Source organism: Aythya ferina (assembly GCF_964211825.1).
Source record: "Aythya ferina genome assembly, chromosome: 5".
Taxonomy (NCBI): domain Eukaryota; kingdom Metazoa; phylum Chordata; class Aves; order Anseriformes; family Anatidae; genus Aythya; species Aythya ferina.
In genome coordinates this window covers 23,354,863-23,373,746 of record NC_140301.1, presented here as the reverse complement: position 1 = coordinate 23,373,746, position 18,884 = coordinate 23,354,863, and the positions used below count along the sequence as shown (strand labels likewise).

Here is an 18,884-nt window from a genome sequence, read left to right as displayed (position 1 = left end):
CCAGACAGACTTGTGAATCTTCCAAAGCTGAAAGATAGACAGACCGGAATGTTTGGATATCAACTTCATTATTAAAAATAAAAGGTAGGCCAGACTCAACCTCATTATATATCTGAAGACAAAGTTCTGAAAATTGAGCGAATCAGCAAACAGCTTACCTACTGACTTTCTTAATTGAAACTGCAGCCAGATATGTCTTTTCTTAGCCTGCTTCCTGAGGGAAGTATCAGTAGAGAAGCCCACAACAAACAGAAATGAGAGCTGCATGCTCATAGACTTGGGTGGCATTGCAATGCCTCAACTACAGGCACCTTCATTCATGGGGAGACAACTGCCTTCATTGCCTTCATTTTTTTGGTAGAGATAGCTAGAAAATCAACAGAAATCTATCCAGGATTCCTAATGAAGGCAAAAATGATTATTTCAGATCTACTCTCAACCTCTAATGCTAAAGATTACTTAAAAAATATTTGGAGTGACAAAGGTTTGGAGTACTATGCTAAGACAGCAAAAATTATATAAAAACTTGGTAAAATAAGAAATTGTAATTCATAAGGCTTATTTTCCACAAGTCCACAATGGCTTGTATTATTAGAATTATCAGGGTAACATAAAGTCATGACCTGTCTGCTATGAAAAAATAACAACACCAGAAAAAAATAACAACAACCAGATCATGATTACCCATTACAAAATATTATCCTTTTAATTTCTTAGAGGTAATTTATCTTTCATTAAGACACAGGACATTCACTCTATCTAAGAGCTAAGCTAACAATTTCACATCGTGCTGAAAATAATGGAATTTAGTCTTATAGACTCAATACTTATACGTCAGGAAAATATCACAAATAGATGCCACTTCATTATAATAGAAATTAAACAATTCATTGTAGTTAAAACTGCTCAGCATATACACATGCATATCTCCAAATATCTGCAGCCATAGTATTATGCACGTCTGGGTACAGGTAATATGTTTAAATTAGAAAATGTGGAGTGAAATCAGAGTTTTATACGGAATGCATTGCACTTAGCTTGTGTCTTAACTTCACTGACTTCGTTAGTATCAGCTCTATTAACTGATCCATCACTCAAGCATTTAATTTACCATTCCAAGTGTGGAATTTAAAATAAAAATAATAATAATAATAATAAATAACCACCAGTAAAAATGAGAAGAGCAAACAAAAGCAAAAAAAAAAATACCAAGAAAACCCACACCACACCAACAACTTTGCAAATAAGTTTTATGTAGTATTTCCTCCTCAGTTCCCATGTGGAAAAGCTATCTCAACTGAGAAACAAGTTGAGAAACAAGACAGGAAGTATTAGGGCATATAACTAAGCATCTCTGTAATCTGGTTTCTCAGGATCTTAGTGACTTGAAACTAGTTTCATTTCATTGCAAAGGGGAAAAACACTTTCCATTGTAATACAGAACATTTATTTCCTGTTAGATTAAGAAGTGTTGGCATAAAATCTAAAATTTTATGAGCAGGAAAGACATTTAAAACACAGATCTTGTCTTCAGCTTTTTTTTCCTCTCTGTCCTCACTCAGGAACGATCATTTTCACGCCTAATAACTGAGAAACTAGTCCTATAAAATCAGGGGTTTACTTTTTTGTATTTTCTTGTAAGTTACTTAGAGGCTTTTTGTTTTGTTTTCATGCAAAACTATAGCATATACAGAAAAAATAATAGTACTTGATAAAAATCATATGCAATGGCTTAAGCACAGTTTCATCCTTCTAGAGCAGAGTGTTCATTTCAAACTCGTCCTGTTTAATCACATCTTCATATAAACATTCTATATATGGCACTACATACAAAGTAAAGTAATTGCATACAGTTATCAAATTACTTTATAGGACACTGAATATTGCTACTGTTGAAGAACCAAACAAATGTATCTTATATATGATAATGTCCTTTACAGGACAGATGAAAAACAAAAATATATCCTATATAGGATCAATAGACAAGACAAAATTTTACTAATGTTCACTCATTTCTTTCTTAATCTTTTTCTTACTTAATAAACTGGAAAATCATTTATTTAAAATTCTATACAATATATTTCACATTCTCCTTACAGGAAACTATTTTTTTAAATTAAAATTGTTCTGGAAATTGTAATGAACTAGAGAAAACACTAGACCAATGATACCTTGAAAATATATTTTGCATGTCCTATAGATATTAAAAGAAGTCAGTGTAAACCAGGCAAAAAGATGCCAAAAATAACAGCAAATGAGTAATAGCAAACATTCCAAATAAATTATATTTATATTTTCAAAATTCTTACACATAAGATTTTAAAGTATCTATCAGAGGGTCTAAAATACAATTGACATTTTTTGTTTTATTTTAGATACATAAAAGTAGAAAACATTCAGTTAATTCCATGAGTAACTCTAGAGTTTGAGTAACTCTAAAGATTTACAAAGAGGTTCATATTTTTAAGTTAGAACTTCAGCGATCCTTTTCGGCTAAAACCTAGGTGTGGATTATTACCTTACACAGCGAAGAAAAAGAGTTTATGAAAGAAACACATTAGCACACGGCACTGAAATTTGTAAGACACTAAAAGAACTGCTGAGAAACATGGAACAAATATAAGGAAAAATAAGGACCAGTAAATTACTAAAGGGTAAAATAACATTTTCTGAAAGAATGTGTTACGTTGACCCCTTGCAGCTTTAAAGTTTTATAAAATTTTTATAAAGGAAGCTATTTTTAAGGAGCTGATGTGACTCTATTCCCAACCAAAAACTCACTTGTTTGATGCGGTCTGGATTAACAGTGGTCTGAGGCTGTAGGATGCTGACAGGCTCTGTCTTGGCCACATTTTGAGGCATTTCTCGAATCTTCTCTGCAATGAAGCCATGAACTGCATTTAGTGCTTCGACTGTTCCCTGGATCAGACACACCCGCTCTGTAGTACCTGCAAAAAATAAAAATAAAAAATGACCTGAATAGAATAGATTCATCTGATCTTATGAACTACATACGTTATTTCATAAAGATGACACTCAAAAGCAGAGTGAAAAAACAACTAGTGAAAAGAGTGAAAGAAAATCTATAAACACAATAACAAAGGAGGAGATTTCCAAAAGATAACACAATGATGATCTGAAAACATAACTCCTATTTATGTAGATCCCATAAACACGTAACATTCCAATTCATCCTGGATAAAAGAGCATTCATAACAACTTAGAAAAATAAAAGAAGAAAATATTAGGTTCAATTGGAAATATAGGAAAATTTAAGAAGTCTTTACAGAATACGTCTTTTAAATGACTTTGACCTTGAACTTCTAGTGAACACAAGGATGAACGTAATAGCCTATATTATAGATGAACTTGAAATACACTTTTGTAATGATCACCTGAACTGCAAACACATTGATTTAGGGTAGACATTATTAGATCATTTCTTGAAACAGCCACAGATCATTATAGCAAGACCTTTCAAGGCCAACTGAATTCATATATTTGAGTACCCACTTTGTCTTTTATAACTTTCCCATCATAAAACAACCTTGCAGTAACTATTTACTAAATACCTGGAGCTGTATTTTATCTGATTTAGCAGATGGAAATCATGAAAGCCTCTACTAAATAGCTAGTTCATTCTCCACAACTTACATTTCAAGAACTTCTGTTAATATAGCTAATGCTGAACACCACTCATGTAAGATATCTAGAATCTATAATATTACCTTCTAAGCATCCATTTTATAATCTGGACGAGGGCATTGAGTGCACCCTCAGTAAGTTTGCAGATGACACCAAGTTAGGTGCGTGTGTCGATCTGCTTGAGGGTAGGAAGGCTCTGCAGGAGGATCCGGATAGGCTGCACCGATGGGCTGAGGTCAACTGCATGAAGTTCAACAAGGCCAAGTGCTGGGTCCTGCACCTGGGATACAATAACCCCAAGCAGAGCTACAGGCTGGGAGATGAGTGGTTGGAGAGCTGCCAGGCAGAGAAGGACCTGGGAGTGATGGTTGATAGTTGGCTGAATATGAGCCAGCAGTGTGCTCAGGTGGCCAAGAAGGCCAACAGCATCCTGGCTTGTATAAGAAACAGTGTGGCCAGCAGGGCTAGGGAGGTGATCGTCCCCCTGTACTTGGCTCTGGTGAGGCCGCACCTCAAGTACTGTGTTCAGTTTTGGGCCCCTCGCTACAAGAAGGACATGGAGGTGCTTGAGCGGGTCCAGAGAAGGGCGACAAAGCTGGTGAGGGGCCTGGAGAACAAGTCCTACGAGGAGCGGCTGAGGGAGCTGGGCTTGTTCAGCCTGGAGAAGAGGAGGCTCAGGGGCGACCTTATTGCTCTCTACAGGTACCTTAAAGGAGGCTGTAGAGAGGTGGGGGTTGGTTTGTTCTCCCACGTGCCTGGTGACAGGACGAGGGGGAATGGGCTAAAGTTGCACCAAGGGAGTTTTAGGTTGGATGTTAGGAAGAACTTTTTTACTGAAAGGGTTGTTAGACATTGGAACAGGCTGCCCAGGGAAGTGGTGGAGTCACTATCCCTGGAAGTCTTCAAAAGATGTTTAGATATAGAGCTTAGGGATATGGTTTAGTGGGGACTGTTAGTGTTAGGTCAGAGGTTGGACTCGATCTTGAGGTCTCTTCCAACCTAGAAATTCTGTGATTCTGTGATTATAAGGTTATGGAAAGATATTATGCACTTGGCAAATATATCTAATATGTGAAATAAGTATTTGTTCTATGTGTAAGAACGCATGTGTTCCCGCTTTGCTCTGTGCTAGTGCAGCTTCACCTTGAGTACTGTGTGCAGTTTTGTGTGCACAGTCTAAGACATAAAACTGTTAGAGAGGGTCCAAAGGAGGGCTATGAAGACGGTGAAGAGTCTGGAGGGCAAGATGTACAAGGAGCAGCTGAAGTTGCATGGTTTGTTCAGCCTGGAGAAGAGAAGACTGAGGGGAAACCTCATGAAGAAAGTGGAGGGGCAGGAACTGATCTCTTCCCTCTAGTCACAAGCAATAGGACACAAGGAAATGGCTTGAAGCTGTGACAGGGGCTTCAGGCAGGAGGATATCAGGCAGGATATCAGGAAAAGATTCTTCACCAAGAGGGTGGTGGGGCACTAAAACAGGCTCCCCAGGGAAGTGGTCATGGCACCGAGCCTGCTGGAGTTCAAGAAGTGTTTGGACAATGCTCTCAGGCATAGGATGTTATTTTTTGGGTAGTCCTTTGGGGACCAAGGAGTTTGACTTGATCATCCTTGTGGGTCCCTTCCAACTCTGGATATCCTATACTAGGACTTTGGTGGCAATGAAGGGGAACACTGCATGCTTCCCCCTTGCCCTTCCATACTCATTTATAAAAATAGCACTCACGAAAAACAGTCCTTAAAAATGTTCCTCATTCCCAAACACTGTGAAGTGTAATCAGTGATTTCAGTGTTACGTGGTTTTCTGTTCTGGCAATTATATTCTGCTCTATAACTCCAATCTCCTCTCTATCTGCGCAATTCTCCTCTCTAGTCTGAGGCACTTTCTTTTTCTTGTATTGGCCATTGCTCCTTTTTTCCTTGTCTCAGTATTACTTACTTTCTCCTTTAATTTCATTGACTCTTACAATCACTCACTTAACCCTGTAGCCTAGGGGAAGACAGTCTGAGATATCATGTTTATCACATCTTTTGCATAGTAGCTCACAGAATTTGCAACCCCATGCATCTTATCAAGCGTTTAATAGTCATTGTAGCTTAGGTTATAATTCCCCAGAAAAGCTTAAACAAAACCTACATTGCTACACAATCCTTTTCCAAACTGAAATTGGTCTGTTTGTGTTGCAAAAACAACCAGTCCTTATTTCTTTGATATTATTGTTACAAAGATCTACAGAATGTCCAAGGAAAACTCCAATTTTACCCCTGCAGAAATACTCAGAAAGCCTTTGTTTACTTTTTCTGACTAAGATGGTTTTAGATTATTTTGTATGGCTTCACTGAATAGCAAAAAGGTTTTGAATCCTTTTTTTTTTTTATTATTTTTTAAACACTGAGAAGGATATATGTATAGCACTGCACTGAAACGATCCACATTCTGTATTCTATATATCAAACCACTTGAATAGGTTTGACAGAATGAGTTTTGACTTGAAAAACATGGTCTAACAGGTGCTTATGGAAAAATGAAACTTAGGAGGAGGAATTGTAGTTTTGACTTTTGCCCTGCAGACATACCAAAACAAGACAATCTGGATATCCAGGTAAAATTGCTTTGAAATTAAATGTGCTGCATGCATTTCCGACATATTAAAATTAATGTTTTTCATCATCATGTTTGTACCTTGAAATAAAAGTAGAATACTAACAGAAAAAAAAACTATAACATGAACTATCATGACATTAGTGTATTCCTGTAAATTTAATAATAATAGTACACAAAGATATGCCAAATGTATATCCCTAATTAATGCTGTGCACATTTTGCTTCAAGGTAAGAGGGGGAAAACCAAAATGATAAATTTGAGTCACGGACTTACCATAAAGAATACTAGTCTTATTTCTGTCATATTCCTAGTAAAAGTTATTGACACAATCTCACATGAATCTTTTCACATGAAAAATTCATTCACCCTATCTAAACAAATGAAAATTACAACATAATGATGTGGCAAATATTAATAGGTTTGCAAGGATTTCTGAAGTTCACTACATGTCATTGGGCTTCATTATCATTATCTGCAGAGTCATAGACAGTAACATGGACAGGAGAAATGTATAAGGGAAGTAACCTCCTCCTTAAAATTCCCTTCCTATGAATCTTATGTCTTTAATATCTATCGTTATCAATACATACAAAGATATGCTCTTTACAAAACAGCAACAAAGTCTGTAAAGGAGAACGGTACAGCAGCCTTAGTCACCTGCAAGAACAAATTGTTTTCATTAGTAAATGCTTCTTATCTGTTAACATGGGTAGTCTCTAGAGATAAAATATTGCATTTCCTAAAGGTGAAGCAGCACATTAAGAGCTCTGCCTGCTCAGTAACTGTGTTCATACACATTCAACACCTTGCACAGATGTTTTTTAAACAAACAATATCAGGCAACATTGAAATCCAACTTCCTGAAAGTAGCTCTAGAGCCAAGCTGACATAACAATAAACAAACAGTATTTTCTCTATTAAGAAGTTATTTAAAAATAATTAGGATTAAACCATGTCAATCAGTATTTCAAAAGCTGCAAGGTTAATAATCCTTGAGATTAAATCTAAAGTTAAATTGATTATACTCTGAACAGCATGCTATATTTGGGTCACAATCAAATGTATATTTGTCAATAGCAAGATTTTAAAAACATTTATGCGACCAGTTACAATGGCTTTTCAGAAGTCAGCTTCAAAATACAACCTTTTTTTCCCCTCCCACATGACACCCCTTTAAAAAGGGAGTTTGAATGGCCTAAGTGGAAGTCACCACATTAAATGCAACTTGGTTCCTAGATGTAGCTTTCTTGATGCTTTTGTTCTTTTTTGTCCCCCCCCCCCCCCCCCCCCCCCCCCCCCACTTGGCTCCCTCCTCCGTTTGCAAACTCCTGTGGTTTCTGTGTAAAGCAATCCAGTTCTAAGAAAATGCTCTGGGGAGTCTTTGTGCTGCAGTATTAATTGTCTCCTAAATAATGAGATGTGATGTGGATTGATCAATGTAGCTAATGCAAGTGTTCTCTAGGTCAGCAGACGACACACTGAAACAAAACACAGATCAGGTTACATCCAAGCTGCTGGAGTCTGATATGGAAAGCACTTAACAGGGATGACTGCTGTCAAAACATATGAAAGGAAAACAGACAGTACTAAACAAGAATTTCATTGGACTTGGCCCTGTGACTAAACAGCATGCTACTGTCGGTGCTCTTTTAGAGCATGCTGTATGGTACAAATACAGCACATACATACACATACAGTACACTACAGTCTGTAGTATAAGTCATACTACAGACCAAACACAGTTTTAGCATGTATAAACCAGGATGCAGTAAGTGGAAATCACTGCTCCATGAAGAAATAGAATCGTGCAAAAGCCCAGTCCACATTAGGTAAGATCCAATTAGTTAAAATGTCTCACCATAGCAGCCCATTTTCTTTGAGGGTTAAACCATATGATTTGTACTGAAACAAACAACAAAAAAAGTTAAAAAGAAAAGGAGTCTGGAGAAACTGTGTACACGTACAGTTGGCAATTGCTTTAATCTTTTGAAGTGATGTTGTCATATTCCCTCACACAACTCTAATGGCTTTTCACTCACATAACAGCGTACAATAATTTACAAGAGTCAAGCAAAAGGAAAACTGCCAGCTATATGACCAACCTGTACAAAAAAATAAGTCTATGAATCACTAAAGTTGGTAAGATTTCTGTCATTTAGAAAAGCTTTTAGGCTCCATTACTGTCTAAAGTAAACTGTCAGATTATTTATTTTCAGTCATTTAACAGTCCTAAGCATTTTTGCAAATTTCTGCGAAAAAAGGTGAGCCAACTATATGCATAATTCTTGTCATATAATTTTCAAAATATGTATTGAAAATACAAATCTCATTTTTTAAAAAACTGCTTTAGAGAAAGCTAACCTACCAAATAGTCAGTCTTTACTTTTTTTTTTTTTTTGGTGCAAATGTTGTCAAAATAAAATTATTTTTTAATTATTTAGATATCAGATCAGAGTTGGTGTCATGTATGATGTATTTTCTTTTACATATGAAGAAATAAAATGTATACAAGAAAATATCTTTGTATACGAGAAAATATCTTTGCCACAGAAAATTAATAAATGCAGATTAGGTGGTCATCATCCTTGTACATTAAAATATATATATTTTTATGTCTATTCATTAGTACTAAACTCCATGACATAAGTTTGTATGTGACTGTAAATTAGAAAAAAACAGTATCTACATATATGCTATTATTGAAGTTGTTACCATAATTTTGTGTTTGTTTTTAAGGAACACAAGTAATTACTCAATATTTGCTCTACTTTTATGAGAGCAGAATTCCTCTTACATCAGAATTCAACTTAATTTTGCAAAGGTATGTTTTAACTCGTTATTATAAAATAAAAGGGGCAGAGTCTAAGTGTACAAGAAAGCCTACCTATAATACTGCTCACCAAAAAATAGATTCATAAAAATAATGCAAAAAAAAAAAAAAAAAAAAAAAAAAGAATCTGAATCAGGCTTGTGCTTGCTTGCTTTTAGGAGACAATTTATAGAGCCTACCTGTTGAACATGAAAATAGACTTAAATTACAGTTCCATGCAGAGAGAGAAATATGTAAGCATTAGCAGCTTTTAGGCTCCATTTTATATGTAAGTAGGCTCCTATATGTAAGTTAGGCTCCTATTTAAATGTAAGTAAACCTATTTAAATGTAAGCAAACAGAATCCTGATTTGATATCTAGTAAGTTGGCCAGGCCTAAAAGTTAAAACATCTTTCACTAACTCTATTTTCATTGTTTGTTTTTCCTTCCATCCCTAAAACTTTACTTCTGGCAAACATCCTTTGACAAGTACATCCCACCAATTTATAAATCACATTTTAAATCCAGTTCTGAAATTTCAAACCCACACACAAGCTTTTAATAGGAGAAGGTTATTACTTATTAGACAACTGATACAGCTTTTAAAACAACCATTAAAATAAACACAAGATATGCAGTAGGATGAAGGACACAGCAACATGATGCTCTCAATGCTTTTATTTCCATTCTTCACAGGAATACATCTATATATGGTACCATTAAGCTTTAAGTGTTTCTTTCAAGGCTCTGATTCAGTAAGTAAATGTTCCACCATATTCACAGAAACACTCACTAAAAGTTAAATGTGCTTCTGTATTTCACAAACCTTAGTTGAAATATTTTGGGAAACACACTGTACCTTTCAGAAAGGAATGTTTGGGTAAAACCACCACATATGACTATAAGATTTTTATTGGGCTTTGATAGCAGTCTTAAAAAGCATTTGAAAACCTAAACAGGCACAACACATTATCAGTGCAGGGTAACTCCAATGCCTCTCCTAATTAAATCTCCTTATATTTTTCCAGCGTACCATGCCAATTTCTTTGTCACTGAAAGGGAAAACCTGACAGAGGGGACAGAGCTAAGCCTTTAAGTAACTGAAAGGCTAAACTACAATCTCTGATCAGCTGATTTGCATTAAGCTTTTTATTTGATAAATCACAGTACAGCAGTCTGCTAACCCTAGCATCTTATATGTGTATTTTTCTGACTGATGATCAAAGGGCCTCTACAGTGGGGTTCTAACATAGCCAGCAAGTGTTTCAGCCTGAAAATGATCTTTCTAAAGCTCCTGGTAAAATACAATTGTGCTCTGACACCATACCCTAGCAATGCAAAATAACCAGTCTTTACTAAATTGCCAGTAATGATCTTAACATGAAAATCAGATAAACTGTTCCCTGCATCTAACATTTCCTCTTTGCAATTGCATAAAACCTCAGCAAATGAAAACCAGACAATAAAAATAATGTGTTTTATTCAAATGCATTACTAGTATTTCATACCTTAAACAGATGTAGAAAAAAATGTTATACACATGATAAATGTACACATCCTTAAATGCAACACGTAAGAACATCCCACTTCTGTGCTAAATGTCATAGGAAGCTCAACAAAGAAGTTCCCTACTTTGATCCTTGTCTCCCTGCTTCCCTTGTACCCTCATTTCTTAAGACAGAATTAATTGGTCTTAATTCAGAGTGTGTTCCCATCATTATTACAAAGACATTTCTCTCAGCACAAACCTTACTTCCCTGATAGACTTCACAGAACATATACAAAAATAGGGAGTAAAACTTAACTTTTCCTCACCAAGTAATTAAAATAGCAAAAGCAAAGAGAACAATCTAGTTGAAGGAAATCTAAGAATTCAAAAAGAAATAAACATGGCCCTCTCTAAGAATCCTCCTGATGTATCTCTCATAAATCAAGGGCATCCTTAACTTGAATTTTCAAGTACAGATTAACTAGATACATTCAGCTTAACTAATGCTCCATTCTTCTTTAAGAAAGAAACTTCCCTTCAATGTTTCACCTGCAATTACACCCCCTGAAATTCTAACTATTAATGTTTTCTGCAGCTACATTATACTTTATGTGAGTCAAGCATCTAATAAAAGGAAAAAGTTAAATTATGTATAAGTGGCCTACTTCTTGAAACATATTAACAGATGTGATGATTACCAAACACATGCAATCTATGCACTTGATATACTGAAATCTACAAAAATAACTCTAACATCAGTCCTCTAATATTTTCTTATCAGGTGTCCTAGTTCACAGGAAGCTTTATTGGCTTTAGCAGAAACAGCAGACTGCTGCGTCCATATTGATCACATATTGTCTTTTAGGTGTGGCACACCCAAAAGTGGCCAAAATGGTTAGCTAATTAAATCTCAGAGAAGGCTATCACTCAACTGTAAATCCCAATCTGACTACCATCCCAGGTCCTCACCTGTATCTGTGAAGAGCAAAATGGAGTACTGCAGTGTGTGTCCCCACTGTGCCCCACTCCTGTAGTGGGGTATGAGAGGATGCCCTAGTATGACTTGGAACTTCAACACCACAAGAAATCAAGCCAGAACACTAAACTTGGCTACAAGTGCTTCAGTCTGATGTACCACATATGCGGTACATATGTCAAAATAACAGCTTGTCAAAATAAAACTACGAAGTTTTAATCAATTACAACGTTAAAACAAGAAAAAAAAGACTCTTAAATACACTGATGTAAGTTCAAAATACATCAGATACATACAGATGTCTCAGTAAACATTCACAGACTCCATAACTTCAGTTTGGCTTCTTCTGGAAGTAGACTGGAAGATAACTGCAGTTTTTCAACTTGCATATATACCTACACCCATTCATAAATTTAGGTGCACACACATATGTGCACACACATTTTAAAATAAATAGTATACAGGTGGGTATTATTGTTACTGAATATGTGACCTCTGAAGTACAATCCAGATACTGAAAGGAATCAAACTGAAAAATGCTATGAAGTATATGAGTTTACAGAGTTATATGGAAACTTCAAGCTTATAGTGCATTGCACTCAGGTCACATGTGAATTACATTAATCCAGGTTTAACATAGTTGTAAATCCAAAGAAATGTATTATTTCTTTGTGAGAAAGAAAATGAGGAAATTATTTTTTTTCTTTTTTAAAGAAAAAAATAAAGAAAAAACAATTAATAAACAATTAAACAATTAAAGAAAAAACAATTAATAAAGGTTTAGAGAGGATAATGAGTCATCTTGAAAGCAAACAATCCTTTGAACAAAATCTGTTTTGTTGTATATCAGCTAAGGATTTCATGTTAATTTAAAAAAAAAAAAAAACATATAAAGGGAGATGAGGAATTACTAATACTATACTGTTATGTATAAGACAGGAAACAAGGGATTATAACTCCTTTTGTCTAAGATTTATTCATGAAACAACTGTAGTTTCCACTTGCAAAAGCTTATGAAATTAACTCAAAACAGGAAAAAAAAAAAGTCTGTGGCCTTTACCTCTTTTTACAGTATTATGAAGGATTGATCGTTTTTCATCTAACTAACAGAGAGAAAGCAGTGAGAGGGTGCACAGCCTAATTATACTTTGGGAAGCAAGCACGTTTCTAGAAAATAAAAGCTCTACTGTTCAAACAAAATCAAACCCCACTTGACTCCATCACAAAATTTACAACCCAAATTAAATATCTTGTATTGTTTTGGTCAAAATATGTAATAGTAAAAGCAGTTACAGAGAGATAAAGAATTTAATTTTTAATTTTTTTTTCGATTTAGCTGATTTTTTTTTTGTCAAATAAAAACTTCACCAAAAGTATCTGGGGAAACAACTTCCTATGAATTTTTCCTTCTACTTCCCAAATTGTTAAGGTAAACAGGTTAAATGAACTGTCATCAACAAAAGCACTTAAGAATATTTTTCATGCAAAGCAATGTTAGGTTGGCAATTACAGCTTTTACACTACGCTATAGTAATATGAACCTTTGTTAATAGTGACTCCTACACACACAATTACTAAAAGAAGGAAAAAAACACCAATTTAAACAGTAAAATATACTTTAAGAAATTGTAGGAATTGATGCATCTTACAGAGTGATAACAGTTCAAATCACTAAGGGAGTTTTTCTCCTCAAAAATATTTATCAGGTTTCACAGTTTAAAAGCCTGTGAAAAGCTTTGGAAAATATTTCTAGATACGGTCAGTTGCTCAAGAAATACAATCACCAAATATATTCATTACTACATATCTGTTTGGAAGAAGTAAATACCACATTTCAAGTAAATAAACTATACTGTAAATTTAGAGATTCTATTTAAGAAAGAAATTTCTCATACTTGTACACTATAAAATATTGGTAGTTACAGGTATGTTTTAAATATTTTTGAAAGTAAAAATTGAAGTGAACATGCAAACAATTTTTTTAACAGTATACTTATTGTTGAATCCTTTTTAATTCATGATCCTGCAAGAAACTGGCTTTATCTATAGTGTTGAAGATTAACTCCACAGAAAAAAGGTCATTCCATGTAAGGATAAAATGTTGACATATAGTACATAGCAACTGTATTGTATGGATTACTCTACATCTCAATCCAGAAATATAAGAGACAGCAATGCACACATATTTATGTTTTCAGAGTAGGAAGAATGCTGTTTGAAAAGCAGGATGAACTCCCATTTTGATGAGGTCATTAAAATACACATATCAACATGCATATTCAAATGTGTGAGAACACAGACACACAACTTTGCTGTTGCATGGTAAATTAAATTCATTGCTCCCCAGTAATGGACTTCTAATCCAGGGTTTATATGGATTAACAGGTAGGAGCTGTTTGTAACTACTGCCCAAGCACTACAGTACACTACAATTATTTTTGTTTTCCTTCCTGGCTTCCAGATTGTAAGCCTGTTACAGCATGTTTTTTTTTTTTTTTTGTTTGTTTGTTTGTTTGTTTTTTTTTGTTTTTTTGTTTTTTTTTTTTTTTGTTTGTTTGTTTGTTTTCCCCTATGAATGTTATGTTCCCATAAATTTAACTTTCTAAAATTACACAAAATCCAAGATAGCTGTTTGGCAGGGACCTCCATGAATAATATATCCAATCCATTTTAGGATGGAATCAATGACGCACAGCTCTCCCCTTAACTATACATGGAGATTCGATTATTAGCTTAGACTAGACAATAGGCTCCTCAAAGACTCACTGCGTACACATCTAACAGTATTGTTTTCCAGAGACAGCTACAACATAAACATTGAACTATTTTAAATACCAAAACTATAATAATTACCATAAATGTATAAATGTACCACCTTTAAAATTAGCCTTTGGGTGTAGGATTAAGGCAGCATGTAAAAATGGTGCAGTAAGAGGTAAACTAGTGTTCAGTGGGAAAAAAGAAAGGTTTCCCTCCAAAAGCAGATACCAGAATGATTTCCACCCACCAGCTAATTTATATAAATTCACAAACATTTTGTCATATAAAAATCCACAATAAAAAGGAGTACGAAACGTTAAGTAAGCAGAAGTATTTTATAAGGAACTTACTTTATCCTCAGCACACAAATTCCTGCTTTAAATATATTTGCTGAACTATTTTCGTTCTTGTACAAAATTACTTTTTCAGTAGTTTAGGCAGATATTATGGCCTTGGCAAACTTAGTATTGATGAGCTAAATATCTTGCTGATTTTTTTTTTTTTTTTTGGGGGGGGGACATATTCTGTTATAAAAACTACACAGAAAAAAAAGAAAAATGTTGAAGAGGGTTGTAATCTTTACCTTCCTCCATACGCCTTCACTCTCAGAAATATTATAGTTTTAAGTGAACAAAACGTCTTCTTTTAGTACCACAGCCATGTCTACACAGGAACTTTTTTTTGGGGGGTCAATCATGTTACAAGTATTCTCAACTCTTATTTTCAAATGAATTATGCCACGATTCATTATTTAGAAATACTCCCACAGTTCAGCACTACATTAGTAGATTTGAGGGAATCTAGACAACTAGCTCGTGCTACTTCTCTGATCAAGAGCAGGGCTGAAGACAAGATGTTTTTCCTACAATTTTGAACAGAAGGCCAAAGCAATCCCATTTAAAATCAGAATGGTGTCAGAATTGATCTGGAACACGTGCAGTTAAAACATTAACAGCCACAACGTCATTATCAGATCCTTAAATCTACAGATACTGCCATTGAAGTCACTGAACTCCATAGGTAATGTCTCCAACATAAATCTGATTGCAAAATAAGAACCTGGACTGAATATACTCTAAGTAGGTTTCATTGTTCTCCACATTTCTGTTCTGAATGAAGCAGATAAGCATAAGCAGATAAATAAAACACCAGATTCTAGATAGCCTTAAAATCATACATTTTCTTGCATTACATCCAAATCCTAAAACTATTTTAGGACTGAGTTTTGTGTTTTTGTTTTTGTTTTTTTTCTCTTATTTCACTCTTTCAAATGGAAATCCTGTAGCTTCCTTTTTTGAAACTGAAAGGCAGATTTTTCTGTCAGGTTCTGATTTAGGATTTTCTACATAGCCTAACAGAAATCTTTTAACATACTTAAATGTGCTTATTATTTACATAGCAGGCACTTGCTGATCTTCCAGTATATCAAACTGGAGAGATCTTGATCAGCTAAAAATAAGAATTATTTCTAACATGAAATCATACAAGGTACTGTTTCTGATGGAGACTGTGAGGTTAATAAGTGACTGATAATAAAAAGTAAGAAAAGGTGAGGATGATCCAATATGATCACACACCAACATTGTGGTTAGAAAACCTTCCCTGGAAGACTGAGGAAACATTTACCTTCACTTTGCAAGGAGAATATTATAACTACATGTCGTGGTTTAACCCGGCCGGCAGCTAAACACCACGCAGCCGTTCGCTCACACTCCCCCCTCCCTCTCTGGGACGGGGGAGAGAAATGGAAAGTGAAGCCCATGAGTTGAGATAAAGACAGTTTAATAAGACAGGATGATGATGATGATGATGATGATGATAATAATAATAATAATAATAATAATACAATGATGATAATAGTACTACTAATAATAATATGTACAAACAAGTGATGCACAATGCAATTGCTCACCACCCGCTGACCGATGCCCAGCCTAACCCCGAGCAGTCCGGCCCCCTCCCCCCGGCTAGCCACCCCTAGATATTGTTTAGCATGACGTCAGATGGTATGGAATACCCCTTTGGCTAGTTTGGGTCACCTGTCCTGGGTCTGTCCCCTCCCAGCTCTTGCTGCACCCCCAGCCTGCCTGTTGGCAGGACAGAGCAAGAAGCTGAGATGTCCTTGGCTTGGTATAAGCACTGCTCTGCAACAATTAAAACATCGGGGTGTTATCAGCATTCTTCTCATCCTAAGCCAAAACATAGCATTCTACCAGCTACTAGGAAGAAAATTAACTCTGTTCTAACTGAAACCAGGACACTACACAAATTCAAGTTGTGTCTGCCTAAAAGCACAAACAATCTGTGTAAAATAACATGATATAAATAAAGATACCTGAAATAAAATTACTATATAAATGCCCAAAGAATAAATCTTCCCCTAAATTAAATTATAAGCTGAGAATCCTGTGCATAATAACACCTCAGGTACCAGTGGTGAAGAAGGAACCTGAGTCTCAGGTGACCCCAAGGCAGCAGTTTTCCCACTGCTCTTCTTGCTGGAAGCCTCCACATGAGTTGGAATTTCTGATGCACCTGTGTAAGCTGCTGATTCTCAGATACTCCTCTACGGCCCTGCCATGTAGTAACGCAAGATAAACTTCACTGAGAAACCCTAGATTTCTCCTGAATAGGCAAGGAGAAAAGAAATGCTGACCTCTAAAATGCAGACTCTCTACCAACAAGAATGCACGTAAAATTCTCTTCTATGTTTGCCTATACTTTTTTCTATAAAAAGGCAGCAGACCTATAAATCAGAAAATGAATTTTGAGAATGGTACTTACGCTGTACTATTTTGCTGTATGAATTCTCCACAAGGAACAGCCCAGCCCTCAACAATCATGTCTGTTTCCTTCCCCAACTCTAAAGCAGTGATGCTAATATAGCTACTTTAATTCAGTAACAGGGAAGCCTTACACATGTATGTGTTAGGAATTGTCTCTTCCCTCAGCCTAGTCATCCTGAGGGAAGAGACAATACCATCACCATCCCAAACCTCCCACATCACTTGTTACTACTGCTTCTATCACAGAACTTAGTGCCTTAGGGCAGGCACCACTCCTACAGTGGTGCCACTACACTGGCCAGCGAGATACACTCCTGAAACCATATGATCTCCTACCCAACCCCCCCCCCCCAAAAAAAACAACTGCCTCAGAGTAAGTGGTGATCCTCTTATACTACCTCTAAAATTGTGACAGTTTCAGGTGGCATTATTAATCCAGATCAAGTACAATTTTTCACATGCATTAGCAAGCCAAATGAGATTAAGATAGAAACATATGCTTTTATATACATGTATATAAAGATGGACACGTGTGTGAAAATGATGCAAAGCATTTTTACGCCTGAGGGGTAGATAGCATAACAGTCCTCTGCCCAGGACTGTTATTCACTCAACATCACCTACCAATGAAGATAATGGCTTTTTCTTGCCTCAAAAACCTGATTTCTTGTTGAGTCTTAAGCTTTCATAAGCTTTCAATTCATTATTCACCAAGCTGCTTCTTAACATCTCTTTTTAGCAAAATAATATGCTGAATAATAAATATGCATCTTCTGTACGACACAACAATTTCATTTTTATTTTTCATGCCACTTATTCGTATTTTATAAAACAAAAATTACAAATGAAGTTAAACAGTTTTTTCATCATGTCTCTCCCACAAACTTCAATTGCACATTCCATATCTAATCAGTGGCTTACAATTCTTAACTCTGAAATTTTAAAAAAATATTATCAGCCACAGCCAAAACACATCTCAGAGGAAAAGAAAAACCACCGCCAACAGAACTTTTTCTTAAAAAGCAAGCAGACAAGCACAGAGATTTTAGGTGGCTTAGGTATAAGCCACACTCCAACATATTTGAAAAATCATGGCAGGCAGGTGAAATTCCCAGTGACTGGAAAAAGGGAAACATTGCTCCCACTTTTAAAAAGGGTAGAAAGGAAGACCCAAGGAACTACAGACTGGTGAGCCTCACCTCTGTGCTTGGGCAGATCATAAAACAAATCCTCCTGGAAGCAATGTTAAGAGACAGGCAGGATAAGGAGGTGATCCAGGACAGCCAGCATGGCTTCACCAAGGGCAAAGAGTGCCTGACCAGTCTGGTGGCCTTCTATGATGCAGTAACTGCATTAGCCAACAAAGGAAGACTGACTGATATCATCAGTCAGTCTGATGGACAGACTGATGGATTTCTGCAAGGCCTTTGAAATGTTACCACACCACATCCTAATTTCTAAATTTGAAAGGTGGACCATTGGTGGATAAGGAATTAGCTTGATGGCCACACCCAGAAAGTAGTGCTCAATGGTTCTATGTCCAGCTGGAGACTTGTGATGGGCCATGTCCCTCAGGGGACAGTCTTGGGACCAGTTCTTTTCAATATCTTCATTTATGTCATAGATGATGGGATTGAGTGCACCCTCAGTATATTTGCAGAGGGCACCAAGCTGAGTGGTGCGGTTGATACCAAAGAAGAAAGAGATGCCATCCATAGGGACCTCGACAAGCTGGAGAAGTGGGCCCATGTAAACAGCATGATGTTCAAGAAATCCAAATGCAAGGTGCTGCACCTGGGTCGGAGCAATCCCCAA

At 36.0% G+C, this 18,884-nt stretch overlaps 1 protein-coding gene across 7 annotated transcripts in view; it reads right to left on the bottom strand.

Annotated features, from left to right (window-relative positions):
- The window catches only part of NOVA1 (NOVA alternative splicing regulator 1), a 145,521-nt gene that overhangs the window by 29,023 nt on the left and 97,614 nt on the right, over positions 1-18,884 (bottom strand). For all 7 annotated transcript variants that reach the window (XM_084520486.1, XM_084520491.1, XM_084520485.1 and 4 more), the window contains one exon: positions 2,782-2,948. In XM_084520486.1, the coding sequence (XP_084376612.1) occupies positions 2,782-2,948 (167 nt within the window). The remainder of the gene's footprint in view (positions 1-2,781; positions 2,949-18,884) is intronic.